This window comes from Bidens hawaiensis, unplaced genomic scaffold, assembly GCF_021521415.1.
Source record: "Bidens hawaiensis isolate Kalapana, Puna unplaced genomic scaffold, B.hawaiensis_p1.1 tig00014709_1, whole genome shotgun sequence".
Classification (NCBI taxonomy): Eukaryota; Viridiplantae; Streptophyta; class Magnoliopsida; order Asterales; family Asteraceae; genus Bidens; species Bidens hawaiensis.
This window is the reverse complement of record NW_027492286.1, coordinates 191310-211342: the sequence shown is the minus strand read 5'-3', so window position 1 is coordinate 211342 and position 20033 is coordinate 191310. Positions and strand designations below refer to the sequence as shown.

The following is a 20033-nucleotide window of genomic DNA, read 5'->3' as shown; positions in this document are numbered from 1 at the left end:
CTAATATGTCTCACTTTTATAAATATCATATGTGACATGTCATAACAATGTATTAGATTTATATAGCTTATAAGAAAATTATTAGTTATGAATATATTTGATAATTATCATCTTAGAAAGACTATATGCAGTATACACGATAAATTCTATCAGTTTAAAGTGATCATATTGAATAACCACCCTCAAATCGAAGGTCCAAGAAAAGACGTAAGATATCTTTTCTTATAATAAAAAAAAATCCCAACAACATGTTTAAATTTATTTGTAAGTTTATATAAAAATTAAAAATTATAACATCATTATAAAAAAAACAAAAAACAAAGCTTAAGTTAGGGGTGCTCATCGAATCGGATAACCGATTATTCGGGTTATTCGGTTCGGATTATTCAGATTTGAGAATTTTTGGACCCTATCCGAAATCCGATCTGAATTAGGAATATTCCTATCCGATCTGAATCTCTCCGAATTCAATTCGGATCGGATTCGGATAATATCCGAAAATCCGAAATTATCCGAATAATCCAAAATAAGCCTAAAAAATTTTCCTATACTATTGTTCATAACATTTAATAGTTTAGAATCACAATAAACATACAAACCAAAAAATACAAATTACTCTTAACAGAATAAAGTTTAAACTTCAAATAATAGTCTAATTAATATACCAAACCGGAAAATATCACCAAAAACATGTTTTTTATTCGGATTAAACGGATATCCGAATAATCCGAACAATCCGAATTTTTCAAAATTCCATATCCGAATCCGATCCGAATCCGAATTAGTTATTCGGATATTCGGATTGATCCGATCCGAATATCCGAATAAGAATTCGGATCGGTTTATTTGGGTTTCGGTTTTGGTTCGGATTTCGGTTTTATTCGGATTTCTTGAACACCCCAGAGCTTAAGTGATAGCTAATTATCATTGATATCATCCACTTGTAGCCTAGTGTTAGGAGGTTTGGGTTCTACAGTAGAGATTTAAGTTCGAATATCATTTGTGTCACTTTTGGATAGATATTGACAATGAAATATTTCAGCTAGGCGTTGTGCGAAGGTTGTCAGTTCGAACTCAAAGCCTTCTGGATTTTTCGTCCCACCATATTTTATGCCAGAGAGTTCTACTCTTGTGGTGACACAACGACTATCAAGTGGCAATCGGCGGTATGGTTTCCCGGGGGCCAAGCCAAACTTTGAAGCCAGCGAGCTTACCAGGATTTTCGTCTCACCGTGTGTTACGTTGGAGAGTTCTGATCATATTAAGTCGCAGCCGATGATATTGTTCCCGAGAAAACGCCTGGACCAAACTCTGAATGCAACGTAAGAGTGGTTAAAATTACATGGATATAAGAAAGTTCTCGTTACAAGAAAAAAAGGATAATTACAAGTAATAAATATCTCATCCATACACCCTTGATAATAATATAAAACCGAGTGAGAGAGAGAGAGTAGGGTTTGTATCCTCTCTCATCACATCACATCACATCACATCACATTTTCTAGGGTTTCTTCTTTCTTTCAAAATGGCTGCTGATAACGGCGACAGGAAATCAGGAACCGTCAAGTGGTTCAACGACACCAAGGGCTTCGGCTTCATAACGCCGGACGACGGCAGCGAAGATCTCTTCGTTCACCAGTCCTCCATCCGTACCGACGGTTTCCGCAGCCTCGGTGACGGCGAGACTGTCGAGTACGTCGTCGAGGAAGGATCCGACGGACGTACCAAAGCTGCTGACGTCACCGGTCCTGAGGAAGGTCCTGTGCAGGGTAGCAGCCGTGGCGGCGGCGGCGGCGGTGGCCGTGGAGGCGGTGGGGATCGGTATGGAGGCGGTGGTGGTGGAGGTTATAACGGCGGAGGACGTGGCGGCCGTGGTGGTGGTGGTGGTTATGGAGGCGGTGGTGATCGTTACGGCGGTGGAGGCGGTGGCGCGTGTTTTAAGTGTGGTGAGACTGGTCATATGGCTAGGGATTGCTCTCAGGGCGGTGGTGGTTATGGTGGCAGTCGTGGTGGCGGTGGCTATGGCGGTGGACGTGGTGGCGGCGGCGGCGGCTGCTATAACTGTGGTGAGGAAGGGCATTTTTCTCGTGAATGCCCGAACGCTAGCAACCGTTGAACCCGAGGGGAAAATGGTAAATATGTCTTTGTGTTAGACATTTACTTTGCTTTATGTTTTAAGTTTTGTTGTTTTTGTTGGGTGATGCTGATGATGAACTGAATGCTTGTTTTTTGGTTTTGAGATATTTTTAGTTTGGTATGTGATGGTTTTCGGTTGTTGTTTTTGAATCTAGGGGTTGGTTATGAGATATATGTTTTCTAGTGTTCATCGTATATGGATCATATGATGAATCCGAACATGTTGATAATTGTTTGGGTGTGTTTATGGTCATGATCAAAGTATCGGACTGTGGGTGACTAAAATTAATGTTCAATTCCCTAATGATGGCTTTGAACTAGGTTATCAAACGGAATGAAACGGGCTGGTTTGATGGTATATGTGTAGGGTTGTTCACCAGTTGAGCCAGGGTATGTTTGAGCTTGAAATTAAGCGAGGCAGCTCAACTAAGCTCAGGGCCGAGCTTGAAGTTAAATGAGCTTGAGATTGAGCCAACGGGCCGAGCTATGACCCGAGATGAGCTTGCGTTGAGCTTGGTTCGATTACAAAAATTAGCCAGCTCGGCTTTGGTTGTTTCAAATCAAGTTATTTTAGCCGGTTTTCTTTGAGCGAGCTACGAGCTTTCTGAACAGCCCTGTATGTGCTTTAGAAAGTGAAACGCTTTGTTTACTACACGTGGTTAGTAACTTGCTGGCTTGTCGTTCTCATCCTACGCATATATATTATAAGTGAATTTACTGTTTGTGTGATGTTTTAATGATGCATCCGCTTTTGTGAAAAAATATTAAAGTTAACTTGTTGGTTTGGTACTTTTTGTGTACGATGACCAATTTTAAGTTTTGAACTTTTTAACGATGAATCAATGATAAGTTTTTGAATGATTTAACGGTTAATCCAACGCTATTTTGTGATGCTTGAAAGGTAGTCATTAAAACCAGTTGACATGTCTGAATGTTTGGGTGGGTTGATGCAATATCTTCTTGCATTTGACTTTTTACCCAACTTTTATAATTATTATAGAGAGAACCCTTAACTTATTCTATCTTGTTGTTTTATTTTCTTGTTTTTTAGTTTTTGTATAAAAGCTTGATTAAACACGCATACTTTTAAAAAAATTACATATCAATGTTTTAAGAGTAAGATTGTGATGTGTGTTTCGAAAATTTCGATTATAATGTATGATTTTTGAAGTTTCATGAGTATTAATTATCTTTATATATATATATATAATTATTTATGACGTCATTCGGGTCAAACACCGGTCCGCCCTCCCAGGCCGGTCCGACTTTTGACCCGGTAAGGCGTCCGGGTCAATGTCCTGGCCGGGTCTGAAAACATTGGTTTGGACGTTAATAGTTTTAATTTTGAAGCGAAAAAATAATATTCAAAAACCTTTGAGATGCCCACCATATTGATGGATGGGCTCACATTATCACATATCTTTTCATGGGCTTTTTGTTTGTTAAGAGACCAACCCTAGGACGAGTGTGCTGCTGTGTGCCCAAGGAATTGAGACTTCCAACGTTTCTTAATTATTTGTTTGTTTAATAAGAATTGTACAAGTAGATGGGCAACGTTTTTACATTAAATCCAGTGAAAACCCAATTACCATTAACATATTCCCTTTTAAGCCCAATTAAGTATTTTATTTTCTCTCGTATATACAATTTACAAATCGTCGTGGCTGAAATGAAGTGCATAAATTTTTTAAACCGAATTGAGTTTGAAATTGAATCGAGTTTGGTCAAGTTAAAACCAGATTTAACCTAAACCAGTTTGTTGAAAGTCACTGAAACCGAATTGTATGAAACTTTATTGTGAAACTGAATGAATTGTGTCTTTCCAAACCATTTGAAAAACCGAATCTTCTATATAATTGTTTTAGAGAAAAAGAACTTGCATTACATTCTTATAAGCCTAGAAACAAATTTTTTTATTGTAATGGAAAATAGGCATCGTCGTTATCATTTATGTTAGTAGTTTAGGTTGTTTATTGATCATCATATTTGAAGCTTAGTGGTCATCAATGTTTTTGAGTAGTTCTTTGTAAGCGAGTTCTTGCGTGGTAAGTGAGACTGATAATCCCATGATATTTCTTTGTTGTGAGTTTCTTGTTCACCCCCTTAAGTTTGCCTTCAAGGTGAAATATGTTGCAACCATTCAGCATCATTCAAGTTGTCTTTCAACCAAATGCACATTTTTGTCGATACTGGGTTTGTTTTCTTTTTTTCCAAGTGATATTATCCTCCCACAACAGAAAATAGAAATTCGAATTCGAAATTACTGTAAAAACCTTGATAATTAGTTGTTCATGGGTCATAACAACGTCAACAACAAATAAAATTTATAAATGATCAAATAGAGGTTTTGTTACTCAGCCATTTAAACCTACTTACAGAGAACAAATCGAAATTTGATATAATCAACAACACAGTGTAATCACTAAATAAATGCACCATCTTGATATTGTTTCACTTATTTATGAAATTCTTCACCGCATGAAATATTAGTATCATGAGTTTAATGTTCGATGCGTATGGTATATTATTTAATTTCCACTTAATTTAATATGCCCAACATGGTTTTCTATTCGTTTATAAACGTCATTCAGTACTTTTTTAAATAGAACAAACGGTACATTGTATGTTCTCAAATTTAAAGTTGTTAAATGTTATAACCTGATTGTATCTATCTATCTATCTATCTATCTATCTATCCATAATATAATAAACGAAACATTTAAAAGCTCTCTGGTTGTTCCTTACACTCTCTCAATCCACCGGATTGTATTATTTGTCAATAACGGCTATTTATGCATTTGACCCAAATTCACGGGTATAGATCTCACCAAACCCGGATAGTTCTTAAACAGGTTATAGTATCTCATTAAATTAAAATTAAACTCACCAAATATTTGATATGAAAATCCTATAAAATAGGAATATCATAAAAAGTAATATATGATTTTTTTTTAAAATAAGATATTTTTTATAATTAAAAAACATAGTAAAAAAAAGCTTGTCATATGTCTCACAAAACCTATATAGTTTTTAAACCGGGTTATAACATCTCATTTATTTGTGTAACCCTTTCATCATCAAATCTAAATATATTATTGACTTCCTTACAATATATAAAATTAAAATCAAAAAAATATATACAACTACTGAAAACAAATAATATAAAACAACTCCGTAATACGGGGATAAAAGCTGGTATATAGATATATAATTTATCTAACCTTCTAGAACCATTCATTTATTCAACTAACAAGAATTTTAAATTCCACTCTATCCATTATGATGGAAGTATAGTTTTTATTAAACGTGGCACGGGGCCCATATTTTTGTTGTGTTTTTATAATTGTTTATTATTAAAATACACCTATATTCTTTTCTGGTAAATGTCAAATAAGTGACGCTAATAGTGTTTGAACTTGGAAGTAGACATGAGAATCTTTGGTATCCAAAAATCACAATATTCATTAGAATATATCAGTTGTATATCAAGATGTGGAGGTATGTGATGAGAAAGATGAAAATGGGTGTAGGTGTTCTTGGTAGATAGATGAAGAAAAAAATTAATGTTTAAAGTTATGATATGCCCTAAAGTGGTGGTGGTGATATAGGTTAGTGAGTGGTGGTGGATGTGGCTAAGGTTAATTTGATGATGAAGAAGATGTTGAGATGGCTATGTGAGACTCACATATAACACATAAGCAAGCCAACTCAATAACAAAACGTCCACGTCACGTTAGAGTTCAGTTAGTGAGGGAGTGGCTTAAACAAATAAGATGAAAGTTAAGAGTGATGTGCAACAATTTGCTAACTGGAAGAAGTATTGGCCAAATGGTGAAAGTTGGGGGTATTTAAATTTAATAAACCTAAAACATAAGTATATACATTAATGGAGGAAAATAATTTCCGTTCTAAAACAAGTTTTAGACATGTTAAGGGATAATAAGTTGGGTTTGGATTAAATCAACTATCAAGTAATATCTATTAAAGTGATAAGTAAACAAAATTAAACTTGATGAATGACTTTCGTTGAAAATAAATAGATTTGGTGTATTTTTTGTTTAATCGGAGAACATAAAGTGTCATCCCTCGAACTTAAACCATAAGAAGTTTGAAATTAGTTTTATAATTAGTGTCTCCTTCCCAACGTGCGTGTACTGTGTACATGTTTTCACTTTTTTTTTATTTTGTTAAAATCCGGCTTAACTAATCTACTCAACATTGGCTTGTTAAAACATATCATGTTGAATTTAAACGAGCTTGAACGGGAGCTCATATTGGAGCTATTTGATAGACAAGCTCGAGTCGAGCGTCACATAACAAACTTAACTAGATTTATGAGTTTAAATGAGCACATTATTCACTTTGTATTTAACCTAATTAGTAATATTATTACAAGATAAGCATAAAATAATTAAACAATGTATAGTATAATAATTATAAAATGTATAAAAGTAATTATATATGGGTAAAGAAAACAACTAAAAATATATAGAAAAAGTGGATAAGCTTCCAGTTGGAAAAACTAAGTCTAAGTTTGAGCTTGAACTCAACTCGGTTAATACCCCTAAATAAGGGTCATTGGACGAGATCACTTTCAACTAACGAAATGTTTGCCATCATTCCAACTTTTAACATATTTTCTTCTTTTACTTCCAAGCTAGTGAGATCTTAACTCCATTAGTATATTGCTGACATTTTATTTTTTTTATGATGAAATAAATAAAAATCGTGAGTCTCACACCACTACTTCATCTTTCATCTCCAAAAAAAACCTTAACCCCATTACCACCACCACCACCACCACCAACCATCCGGGGGAAAGGTGAAGGTGTGTGGTGGTTGCCATAGGGGTTTGGGGTTTTTTTTTTGAACAAAAAGATGAAGTAGTGGTTTGGAACCCATGATTTTTGTTTATATCGTTATTAAAAATATGTCAAATCAACAATATACTAACGAAGTTAGAGTCCCGTTAATTTGGCAAAAGAAAATAAGTTGAACGTTGAGAATGATAACAAAAATTTCATTAGTTGAGAGTATTCTGGGCCAACAAGTGAAAGTTGAGATAAAACATTTTATTCTAGGCCAACATCTGTATTTTTCGGGATAGATGTATGATTACCTACATCTCACCCTCTTTAGACTACTAATAATTGTGTCATTAACTTGATTTTACTGGGTACAATTCTTGTTGTTTATCCTCAAATAAATTTAGAAACTAGTTCTTTTTCCTTTCTAATATTTGTAAACCTTGCATTAGAAAAATATCTTATATGTCAAATAAAATATCGGTGACGACTCACGAGAGCTTAGACCCGATGACACCACCAGCTACAAGTGCATGTGGTTCACAATTAGCCATCTGGGCCCTGGTTCATAATATTTGATCTAAAACCATAGTTAAATAACGACTTCCCATTGCCTTGGTAACATTGTTCTTTCCATTAATTATTACTAGTATTAATTATGTGTATGGAACTATTCATATTTCTTAATTAACATACGTACATACTTATTTACATACACATAATGTAGGTAATAACTAGCATAAATATATACACGGAAGTTAAATTATAAATGTTAAATACATTGGCGAATCATGGATGAAAACGCCGGGCACGGGGGGGGGGGGGGGTCAAAATTCTCGAATGAAAACAAGTAAATCTATGCTATGTATAAAATTCTTTGGATAAAAATAGGTAAATTTAAAATACGGAGCAAAAAAAGGAGGACCGGGGGTCCATCAAGAAGCTATGCCCCTTGTTAATACGAAGAACAAATTCTTTTCTTATTTTTAGATCAAATAATAAGGGGTTCAACTTAAGAGTTTCTTATCGATACAAGGTAGAACTAATGTCCAAATCCAAGATTTTTCATCGTGATCTACGAGTGAGAAAGATCATATTTAACATTATGGTACAAAAAATAAAAACCATGTAACAAAAACGTTAAAAACCTTTTCAAAGTTGTGTACTAGGAGGCTTTCGATGTAGTCTAAGTCAAAACGTGAACCGTATTCAACATTATTAAAAAAAACAAACTTTCACAACATGAAAGGGTGCTTAGGGATTGAACGAAATGGAAACCAACTTTTTTGAAGTTCACCGGTGATTAAACTGTCACAAAACATGTATCGGATAAAAATTAAACTCAATAATAACAAGAACTTGAGCTTACAAATTCACTGCTGAATTTATGATTAACTCCTAAACCAAATCTTTACCAAAGTGACGAGATTACAATGAGTCAAAAAACAAAGAAACAATTACAAACAATCTCTCAAGCGAACACTTAAAATATAAAACAAAAATATCCTAACAATCTAGAGATTGTTATAAACGGAACCCTATATTCAGTGATAAAACTAAAAAAATTTAGAGTAAAAAAGAAACAACATTAAGAGGAAGTAGCCATTTGTATTCCATGGCTCAATTCTTTCAAAAGTTTCCAGTTCTTTAAGTATTGCACTTAAACGTTCTCCCTATTGAAGGATTGGACCAATATATGTCGGCTTTGGAGTATCGGGCTATCCTAAAGTATCAGTTAATGATCCCTTTGTTTTCGGTAGATGAGCCGTGCCCGGTTTGCCGCAAGGTTTGTTTGGATTCTTTTGGCAAGTATGCAGTTCATTGCAAAGAGTTGCCTGGGTTTAAGTACATACATGATTTGGTGAGGGATGTTCTATGCGATGTTCTTAAATGAGTCGGAATTTCGGCTAAAAAGGAAGCCCCCGTAAACTTTCTAACGGACCCTCAAGAAGGAAGATCTACATTACGACCGGCCGATATTCTTGTTTTTGGGTGGGTAGGGGGAAAACACGTTTGTGTCGACCTCACAGGAGTGTCCCCTCTTGTTGAGCTTAGGGACAATGGGTTTGTAGCAGGCCAGACAGCGTTGAAGGCGGCAACGGGCAAGGTTGCTAAACACGAGAGAGCTTGTTTGGAGGATCAACACGTGTTATCCCCTTTGCATTTGACACTTTTGGTTTCTTAGCTTCGGATGCCGTGGACCTTTTGAATAGGGTTCAGAAAGTTGTGTATAGTAACGTATCGGCCCATAAGAACCGAAACTTTGTTTTTAGTAGGATTGAGTTTGCTATCCAAAACGGGGTTGCGGCGCAGCTTGTTGCCCGCTTAACTGCCACTTCATTATAAATCGTTTGGATGTTTCTAACGTATAAACAAAGCAAATGCCTTGTTTTTTTAAAAAAAAAATAATAAGAAAAATTGCACTTCCAGTCCCTCACAATCAAGCAACTTCACTTTATAGCCCCTCAATTTTAGTTAGATTTTCTCGATAGGATATGCAAAAGTTGGAAAATATCAATTTGTGTGATTCACCAATGGAAATCTTTGGTATCTTGTGACCCTCTAATTTGGTATCTTGTGTATCCAACCGGTCTGGTGGCTAATATTCACTTAGGCCAAACGTAGTGGGCGACAATGTGAGCGATTTTGGGGCGATTTTTGGAGGAACACCGCCCCCTGGGCGATTTTGGGGCGATAAGGGGCGGGGGCGGGGGGAAATTGTCGCCGGGAAGAAAGGGAAGAATATTACTCCTCCGTCCCTCTACAAGAGTCATGGTTTGAAAAACACAAAATTTAAGAAGTTTGAATGATTGCACTTTTTTTCTTAACAAATGACTATAATGCCCTTGGAATATATAAAAGACAAAATTTAAGAAAGTTTAAATAATTGCATTTTAAGGGTAAGTTTGGAAATTAATTAATAAAGTTTGAAAGTGAACACTTGTAATCGGACAAATGAAAAAGGAAATGTAGACACTTTCAAATGGACGGAGGGAGTAATATTATATTAATGTGTGTGTGTTGTGTTATATATAATACACACACACACACACACACATATATATATATATATTACTATTTGTTGCCATACACCATTACACCCCAAAAACAAATTCTCACCCCTTGCTGACTGGGCGCCACATGTCGCAATTCGCCCCAGTTTGTAGCCCCTCAACTATGCATAGCCTTAGAGCATCCACAATGGGGTGCAATACCCAAGGTTTGGATGATGTGGCAATAAAGAAAAAAAAGTGTGGACTTAATTTGTTGTTGTGGAGTAAAGTTTGATTGGTGAAGTTTGTTTATGCAAACTTGCAACAAACAAGGGGTGGTGGGTCCATTTTTGCATCCTCTCACATGGACATATACATATATATTATATATATGGTTTTAATAATATTTTAATAAGGTTTGTTGTTGTGACAGAAAGTTGAGGTTTTTGTAAAAAGTTTGAAATCTGATGTGACATTGATGTGTCGGTTTGTGAAAGTTTGTTGATGTGGATGCTCTTATGGTCATGCATCTCAAACATGTGTTACTGACACCTTCCATATATACACTCATGGAATGTGAAATGAGAATTTTAAATTTGTGTATTTGGATTTTCGGACAGATGAATGTCCCCAAAATGGTTTCCACGTGCATTATAACCATTTGTTGTGGTCTCATGCCGTCGGCGTGAAATGGCCACATTACCACACGAGGTGGTCTTAATTCTTAAACGGGGGAGGGGGCTCTTTTTTTCTTCTTCTCGTTATTGTTATTGTAGCTCAAAAGGTGGGTCCAACTCCACTAACAGCCAATCACATATTTTTGTTTATTTTTTCCTTTTGTTTAATACCTAGTTTACTAGTTAACCCACAACGATAAATTGGATGTGGCTCAATGGTAGAGCACTCACTTTAATAGTGAGAGGTAGGGGGTTCAAACCTCACTATCACCAATTTATATGGGAGATATGAGGGATGACTCTGGCTTGTCAGGGTTCGAGTCCTGATCTCACCTGGTTTTACCGGCTTCTCGCTGTCGTGCCATTTGGCGGGCGTGGGGGTCGGTTTTATCCAGTGAATCCCTCAATAGGTGGACCGCTAGGGGCTCCATCCGTTCGGACTAGTGGCCGGCTCGGGATACCTTTAGCCAATGGGGGCCGCGTACGGAGTACCCGGCTTACTTAGTTGGTCGTTCAAAAAAAAGTTAACCCACAACATGTCAGTTAAAGTGCGTGCAAGTTAAAGCCCCACTGTCTACGTGACAGTGACGTGATGTTTAACAAGCCATTGTTTGTTAAACCATAACGGATAGTCTTAGAAACAAATGGTTGCATAGATCTGGAAATGTTTGTTAATATGATTCTAGGTAATGCAAAGGAAATTATTCTTGTTTTCTTTCCTGCTTTGAGAAAAGTTTTATGCTAGCTTAGTACAGTTAAAAATGTTTATATATTACGCGTGATATCAAACAATAATTTCACAGTGTTGTTAACATATAATAATATTGTAAGTTTGTAACATGATATAACTCATTAAACGATAAGAAGTCTCAATAAGGATCATAAAGGTGAATTAGGCAAAGTTTTATTAAACATAATTCATTAACGTGACTTATTATAATTTAACATGACAATTCTACACTGGAATATAACTCGTTAAGACAAGCGCCGAAAAAATGACAAGATATTATCTATCTGAATATAAAGTGTCAATTCCAACAAGTAAAAAGCAAGTCAAAAGGGAAGATATTTCTTTATTTCGAAATGGTTGATTATGAGTTATTTCGATTTTTTTTCCATTTTTTATTTAATTGAGTTGTGTGTATTTCGATACATATAATTGAGTTTCTTGTACACCCCCTTAAGTTTGCCTTCAAGGTGAAATATGTTGCAACCATTCAGCATCATTCAAGTTGTCTTTCAACCAAATGCACATTTTTGTCGATACTGGGTTTGTTTTCTTTTTTTCCAAGTGATATTATCCTCCCAACAGAAAATAGAAATTCGAATTCGAAATTACTGTAAAAACCTTGATAATTAGTTGTTCATGGGTCATAACAACGTCAACAACAAACAAAATTTGAGAAAAACTACTGTAGAAGCCTAGACTCCGTCAATAACTTTCGCTATTTATGAGATTTACCAGCTATGATTGTTGATTCCTTATTTTTTTTTACAAATCATATTTATGTCTTTTAATCGTCCACAATTAATTAAGATTTAAATTCATTTTGTTTTTTTTTGTTAAACGAAAGGGCCAATGCCAAGTACAATTGTGGTATTCCTGTGACTAAAATTGATTAAATGTCACATAAGACTCGCTTTTTTTTTTTTCTAATATATATGAGGAGTAAAATCGTTTGCATCATCAAAATTTATAAATGATCAAATAGAGGTTTTGTTACTCAGCCATTTAAACCTACTTACAGAGAACAAATCAAAATTTGATATAATCAACAACACAGTGTAATCACTAAATAAATGCACTGAAGAAACACTAACCGGACCCCGGGCAGATTACTGGTAACCTGGGGGTTAGATAGATGTTTCCCACGAGGGGTTAGACCCTTGGAAGATGGTTCTTCTGATAACCTGCAAAACAGACACCGTGAGCTCGTCACTGAGAAGGGGGGGGGTTCCTCCTTGTGACCACCCTCCGGCGTGAGAATCAGACTAGATTGCTCTTTAAATATAAAAGTATATTAAGAGATTGCTAGAGCAGATATCAGGTATGATATGATGATAATGTAGTAAGATATGATGTGTTTAGATGATCATACCATTTGGGGTATTTATAGCCGAAGGTAGGTTTCCAAGGAGGTATGGCCGGCTGCAACAGTGTTCCTGTTCATCAACAGTAGTCTACGCACGTGCCCTGCTGGTAGTTGGTGGGTAGGCAGCGGCTGATAGCGACCAGGCCTGCTGTATACTATTCCCTTTCCACCAACTGCCGGCTACGCACGTGGTATGACAGTAGTTGGTGAGTAGGCAGCGGCTTAATAGTGATACAGTACAGGAGCATGCTGCTCGCCATACTGTATCAGTGAGCTGTCGTATCCCTGATCAGATCTTTCGCCCATACCTCGTCAGGTACAGTAAAAGGTCCTTCAGAATAGACTGGCTTATTTGGGCGGGAGTATTCCCCCTCCCGCCTCTGTGCGGGATTGCTCCCGGCTTTGCTCATTCCTTCAGGTGACACTGAATGATCGAGAGCTAAGTACCTAGTGCGTGTAGCCATGCTGCGCGGGTGGCCTTCCCTCATGGCTTGTATCCGAGGCTGCGGGAACAGGCGGAGTCCTTCACCATGGGAGGCATTTCCTGCGGGACCAGCTTGCATACTGCGCGTAAGGACGTCACGTCTCTGAGCATGGTTGGTCCTGCGGATCCAGTTGGTCTCTGCGCAGACGTCCCTGTTTAAGGTGAGTCTTGCGGGTCCAACTGGGCTCTGCTGGGACCTACCTCTTCAAGTCCCCCTAGTCCAATGTTCTTCTCATGCGTGTTTAATAAAGTGAGGTGAACTTTTGGACTTAAGCAAAGGGTTTTGAAAAGGGTTTTGTAAGGTTTTCCATGGGAAGTCCTTGTCACTTGCAGAAATGCCCGAGTTTCCTGCTTGGTCTTTGGGTATGATGCGGGTAGGTCTGTAACCTCCTCGCCAGTCAGGAGCATTGAGTCCCAGTTGTGTGGATTCTCCATGAGGTTTTGGTAGTTTTGAACATAGTGATCAATTATGTTAAAACCACCAATTCCATCCTGGAACTTCAAACAACGTAGTTCTCAACGTTCCCGCTATGCGGGGATGTTATTTCCGTTTCCGCAAGCATTGCCCAGAAGATCCTTCCTGGTTTCAATTCCCAGCGGAGCGCTAGGTATGTGAAGGGTTTTGCCTTAACACTGTACCAGCGCTCGTCTTACGGTTACTTTACTTCCAAGGTATTCCTAGCGTCAATTCCCTGCAGGTGCTAGGTATGTGAAGGGTTTTGCCTTTACACTGTACCCGCATCTGTCTTATAGTTACTTGGTTGCCGAGGAATATTTGGCTTCAATTCCCTGCGGGTGCTAGGTATGTGAAGAGTTTTGCCTTTACACTGTACCCGCATCCGTCTAACGGTTACTTGTTCGCCAAGGTTTACTTGGCTTCAATTCCCTGCGGGTGCTAGGTATGTGAAGGATTTTGCCTTTACACTACCCGCATCCGTCTAACGGTTACTTGTTCGCCAAGGTTTACTTGGCTTCAATTCCCTGCGGGTGCTAGGTATGTGAAGGGTTTTGCCTTTACACTGTACCCGCATCCGTCTAACGGTTACTTGTTCGCCAAGGTTTACTTGGCTTCAATTCCCTGCGGGTGCTAGGTATGTGAAGGATTTTGCCTTTACACTACCCGCATCCGTCTAACGGTTACTTGTTTGCCAAGGGGTAAGGGGTATTTTCCCGCTTACTTTTTAATATTTTTTAAATTTTGAATTTTGAAATTCGAAGAGTTGGTGGAAAGATAAGAACAGTCCAAACCTCTGAAACGTCGTGCGACGGTTTCTTCTGACTGTGTCAGGACGTGCAGGAAGTTATGGTGACGTGACAGAACATGGTCATTCCAGTCGCTTTTTCAGGCGCGTGGGCGTGATTTTTCGGGCGCGTGGCCGCGAAATTACTGGCACACGTCCTTTCAACAGCTGTTGCCAGCCTGCTTTTTGCCACGTGTCATAGTTTCATTGCACCTTTGATTTCTCTCTCCTCCGCATTAAATTCACCGCATTAATTGCGATTACTATATAAAGGGGAAGAGGGTTATTTGTAATTCACACTTTCACCTTTCTTCTTCTTCTTCTTAGTGATTTCCGGCAAATACTCCCCTTTTTCAGGCAAGCATTTTCCCGAAATCACTTCTCTTTCTGCAAAAATGTCTTCTCATGATGCCGACGATCAGAAGACTGCTGGCGAGTGCCAGTGTTCTCTTCCTGTCGATCTGTACCAGTATATCGTCAGGAAGTTCATGCTCGAGTCTCTCGAGCCTGAGTTTCCTGAACCCCACCATACTGTGTACGATGCCCCTAGTGGCAAGATCGGGGTTTATGCTGCATTCTTTGTCTACGGGAACCTTAGGTTCCCGTTGACAAAGTTTGTGTACCGTGTCCTTGAGAGGCACAGCGTTCATTTGACCGAGCTGCACCCCATGGCGATCGCCAAGATTCGTCATTTTGAGTGGGTGTGCCGGATTCTGGGCATCGAGCCCCATGTGGACCGCCTGATGACCTTCTACACTTGGAGGTGCATCCAGGGGTGGTACAGTCTTACAACCCGGATTAAGGGTTTAAAGATTTGTACCACCGAGCGGAGTCTTCGCTCGTGGAGAAGAGAGTTCTTCTTCATATCCGCTCGCGCCATCCCCATTGCCATGAAGTTCAAGAACGGCCAGGCACTTCAGAGCCTTCACGCCCCCAACTACGAGGAGGCGGAATGGTTCTCGAAGATATCCCGGGTCCAATCCCCGGTTTTCCGTTTTCCGGAGTCAGCGATGGTAATGCTGGGGATGAGCCGAGTGTGGAAGGCGGCGAATGCGCAGAAGGTTCCGATTGTCCTTGAATATGGTTCGAACTCTGTCCCTTATGGTATGTCTTGTTTCTTTTTGTTGATTTTGACTTTTTTCTAACTTTCCTGTTTATTTCAGAGGGGAACGACCTACAGTCGCTCCTGAATCCGCGGGAGGAAGATGGTCCCGCACGGATGGGTACTCGTGCTCTGGACGAGAACGAGTTGCCCATCCTAGAGCAAACTGCGTGTCGGTTCGTGGAGGTTTACCCGCCGGGCCAAGAGATCCTGAGCCACCGACGGCCTGGTAAGCCTATCTTCTACCCTGAACCCCTCAATGCTGTGCCTGCTGCTGGAGTTCTTGACATTTCTTCTTCTGAGGAATCCGCAGAAGGTCCTCCGTTGGTGCGGAAGAAAAAGACTGCTGCCGGCGTGAAGGGGAAGGAGAAGGCCACAGCTGATCCAGTGGTTCTATCTGACACGGAGTCAGATAGTGAAGAGGTGGCGGGGAAGCCCGGTGGTGAGAAGACCACTGCTCCGGAGGCTACGACCGTTACCTCCGGAGAACCAACGAAGACGACGGTGACCGGTACCAAGAGGCCGGCTCCATCGGGTTCCTCCCCGCCCGTCCGTACGTTCAGGGTCAAGAAAACCCGTAAGTATAATCATAATGCCTTTGTAGATTTGTCACTTCAATAATTTTCTTTTAACACTTTCTTCTTTGTGCAGGCGTGGATGTTGACGCAATCCTGGGTGAAACGCAGGGGAGTACTTCCTCGCCAATGATGGTAGGCTCGGTCAGCCTTCCTGAGGCGTCGACCCAGTCGCCTGCGCCTGCATCCGCTGGTCCAGTTGGTCGTTCCGTCGAGCCAACTGTTCCGGCCGAGATGACGTCACAGGCGGCCGTGAGTGCGATTTTTACAGCATCCTTCACGGAACCGGCGGTTACTGCTGCTTTTAAGGAGGCGGCGACCGCGGCGGAGACAACGACGGCGACCACGGCGGCTGCCACCATGCCCGCGCCACCGGCACCAATGGCCGGACCATCAGGTACGCGCAGGGCTTCACGCCGATCTTTGCCACCTTCCCGTCTGCCTGACCTGTTGGATGGATTTCCTTTAGGTTCAGGTGATGGGTTTGGCGGCTATCGGCCTGTCATTGACCCTACAGGTGCGTAGGGTTCCTTTCTTTTTCCCTTATGTTTTTCATCATCTTTTCCTTACTGCTTTTGTTTCTTTTGCAGTGTCGGATTCCAATGAAGTGTATGTTCCTCGATGGAACATACGCCGAGGAACAACCCTTCGCACACCCGTGGAGTGCGTGGACTGGGTTCGCCACGCTGCTCCTCCGGGCGCGTTGGGGGAAGCCATGGTTAGCTACCAGGAGGGTAGGCTAACTAATGAGCTTCGGGTTCTCCAGGCCCGGATGCAGCCGCGCGTCGAGCTGCTTTGTCGTGAAAACGACAAGTTGAAAGCAGCTCACGCCAAGGACATATCTGAGGCGCGTGCTCTTCGGGAGGAGAACCAACAGCTGGCGGCAGCTGCCGCCGACAAGGAGAAGGCCTTCAAGGCCCTCGAGGTTGAAGTTCAGGCGCGACTCGAGGCCCGCTCCAAGGCTGCCCAAGCTGTGAATGAACAGCTTCGGTTGGCCAGGGAGACTGCGCGAAACGCAACCGAGAGGGCTGCCAAGGCTGAAGCCGTTGCTGAGCCTTTGCGTGTGGAGAATGAGGAGCTCAAGGCCAAATTAGAGGCTCTCCAACGCGCTCATGATGCCTTGGCAATGGAAGATGCCAAGAAACTCCAGGAAATCCTGGACCAAAGGGGGGTGCTTGACCAGACCCAGCGGAAGCTTAAGGGCGTCGAAGAGGCTGCCGCTAAGGAAGTTTTACTTGCCAACCTTAACAAGAGCGAAGCCGAACGCGCCCATACCGAAGCTCAAGCTGCCCTCCGATGGCTTCTTCGAGAAGCGTTGCCTCAGGTATGTTTAGATTTATCTTTACGCATTTCTTTTGTAAGAAAAGGTTCTAATACTTGTGTTTTCTTTGTAGGTTGTGCGTCGGGTCTTTTCAGAGACCTCTTACGATGATGCTATGACCGCAGCCCTCAACGCTTCTCATGATGATGGGGAAAAGGCCGGCTTCATGCTTGGTCTAGGGTTTGTTGAGAAAGGCGTCCCGCCTTCCAACTTCCCTTTGTTCAATGTGGATACTGAAGCCATTTATGACCAAGCATTGAACCAATACGCCGCCTTCCCGCATCCAGTGGTGGAGAAGGTGGACGAAGTAGCTGCTGCTGATGATGGGTTAGCTGTCCTCAAAGCGTTCCTCGAACCACCCCGTTCTGACGGAGCGGGTCCAAGTGGTAGCGGCCCTGAGGCTTGATCCTGAAGATCCCTTCCCATTGCTAAGACTTGTATAGTTTTTTATTTTTTCTTTTAGGCGGGTAGTTACCCGGCCATTCTTGTAATATATTCTTGAAATATTAATCTTTTTGCGTATAAGATTGTTATTTCCTTCTTTGGGTTCCTTGCTTTATAAACTTATGACTTGCATACTTAGTTTAAATTAGCAATTTTCCAAGTGTTTAGAATAAGAACCTTTGAACGTGGTTGATAGTGGGTTAAAGTTTCGCTTCCTCCTTCGTGATTGTGCGGGTAGAACCGTCACTTGCACTTGGTAGGATGGCTAAACTTTAACTTTTATCTAACCTGCGTGTAGGTTTTTCTTGCCTTTTGAGGATAAGTTAACCTTTGAACGTGGTTGATAATAGGTGTGAAGTTTTGCTTCCTCTTTCGTGATTGTGCGGGTAGAACCGTCACTTGCACTTAGTAGGATAGCAAAACTTTACCCTTATCTGACCTGCGTGTAGGTTTTTCTTACCTTTTGAGGATAAGTTAACCTTTGAACGTGGTTGATAATAGGTGTGAAGTTTTGCTTCCTCTTTCGTGATTGTGCGGGTAGAACCGTCACTTGCACTTAGTAGGATGGCAAAACTTTACCCTTATCTGACCTGCGTGTAGGTTTTTCTTACCTTTATAAGAATTTTGTTTTGAACCGTTCGACGCGCGGTTGTCGATAGGTTAGTGTTCATTTTCCTTTCATGATTCATGCGGATAGACCGGCACTTTCATTTAATGGAATAATTGAACTCCTTCAACTGACCTGCGTGAAAGTTTGCCACGTTATTGGGTTCGTGCGGGTAAGACCGCCTTCCCACGCAACGACTTCACGTAATGTGAATGCCGTCACCAGTGTTGGATAGTTTTAACCGTTCGACGCGCGGTTGTTGATAGGTTATTATTCAGTTTCCTTAATGATTCATGCGGATAGACCGGCACTTTCATTTTTGGGTGCTGAACTTTTTTTCCCCTTCAACTGACCTGCGTGAAGGTTTGTCACGTTATTGGGTTCGGGCGGGTAGGACCGCCTTCCCATGCAATGACTTCACGTAATTATGCGGTGAAAACCGGCATATTAGTGTCCAGAAAAGTATTAAATGTAAAATCATCAGCTTCGATATTCTTAAGAGAATCATTTCCATTAGAAGTGGCTCTTGGCCTTTTCTTTACAAATTGGAATTGATTTACATGCAAACTGTGTAAATGAGCTCCCTTCCTTGTCGGGATGGGAGTGCCATCGAGCCGATACGCACCTGGTTCGGGATCTCGTTCTTTACGCAGCATGTAGTCTCGATTTTGAAGCTGGAATTGATTCGTGTTTTCCCCAGCTGGGGTTCTATACGCACCCGCCTGCTCAGCCTTTATTACGCCACGAGGTGCGCGAGCGTCCCATCTCTGACAAATGCTTCGACCATATCTTTTACATCTATGCATTCTTCAGTGTTGTGGCCCTTTGTCTTGTGAAAGTCACAGTATTTGCTCCGATCTGCATCGTGACGATGTCGGATTATTGGCGGTTTTGGCCATGGGAGCCCTTCAGTGGCGAATATCTCAGTGACGCTTTTGGTGAGTGGCGTCCATCTGGAGTTCCGGTGCGACTGTACATTATCCCTTCCGCCCAACCGATTTTGCAAGCCGGATGAGGTGTCAAAGTTTACCCTTGACTGCCAGATGCCTAGCTTTCGTTTTTTATTTAATCGGGCGGTGAGGACGTTGTCTTCTCTCGTCCTCTGGGTGTAGAGGTTTGTGCTCTGTGGGAGATCTCTACCCAGTTGCTTCTCTGTTTCCGCATAGCGTTTTGCTGCTGTCATGATGCCATCCCATGTGGATGGCATGCCATCTTTACCCGTTAGGGTGCGGATGAGCTCTGGGTCATGTGCGCCCTGGATGAAGGCAGCGCGAACAAGATCTTCACTGATATTGCCCAAACTTAGCTTCTTTGAGTTGAAGCGAGTGATGAAGTTTGGCAGAGATTCGTCTTCCTCTCGTATGCATTTGAGGATTGTCCATTGCTCCTCGGTATACTTCCGTTGCTGGCTGAAGTGTTGGCTAAACTTTTGTTGGAAGTCTGCCCAGTCGTAGATGTGGTTGACCGGTAGACGATCGAACCATGCTCTAGCAGCCCCAACCAGCGTCATTTGGAACATGTAACACCACGTGGGTTCCGTCCAATTGCTGACGGT

At 40.9% G+C, this 20033-nt stretch overlaps 1 protein-coding gene across 1 annotated transcript; it reads left to right on the top strand.

The window, feature by feature from the left end:
• Nucleotides 1-1488: 1488 nt before the first annotated feature.
• Nucleotides 1489-2349, top strand: LOC143547285 (glycine-rich protein 2-like). Its single transcript, XM_077038747.1, has one exon. The coding sequence runs from the start codon at nt 1526-1528 to the stop codon at nt 2114-2116; it is 591 nt and encodes a 196-aa protein (XP_076894862.1). The 5' UTR covers nt 1489-1525; the 3' UTR covers nt 2117-2349.
• Nucleotides 2350-20033: the final 17684 nt, after the last annotated feature.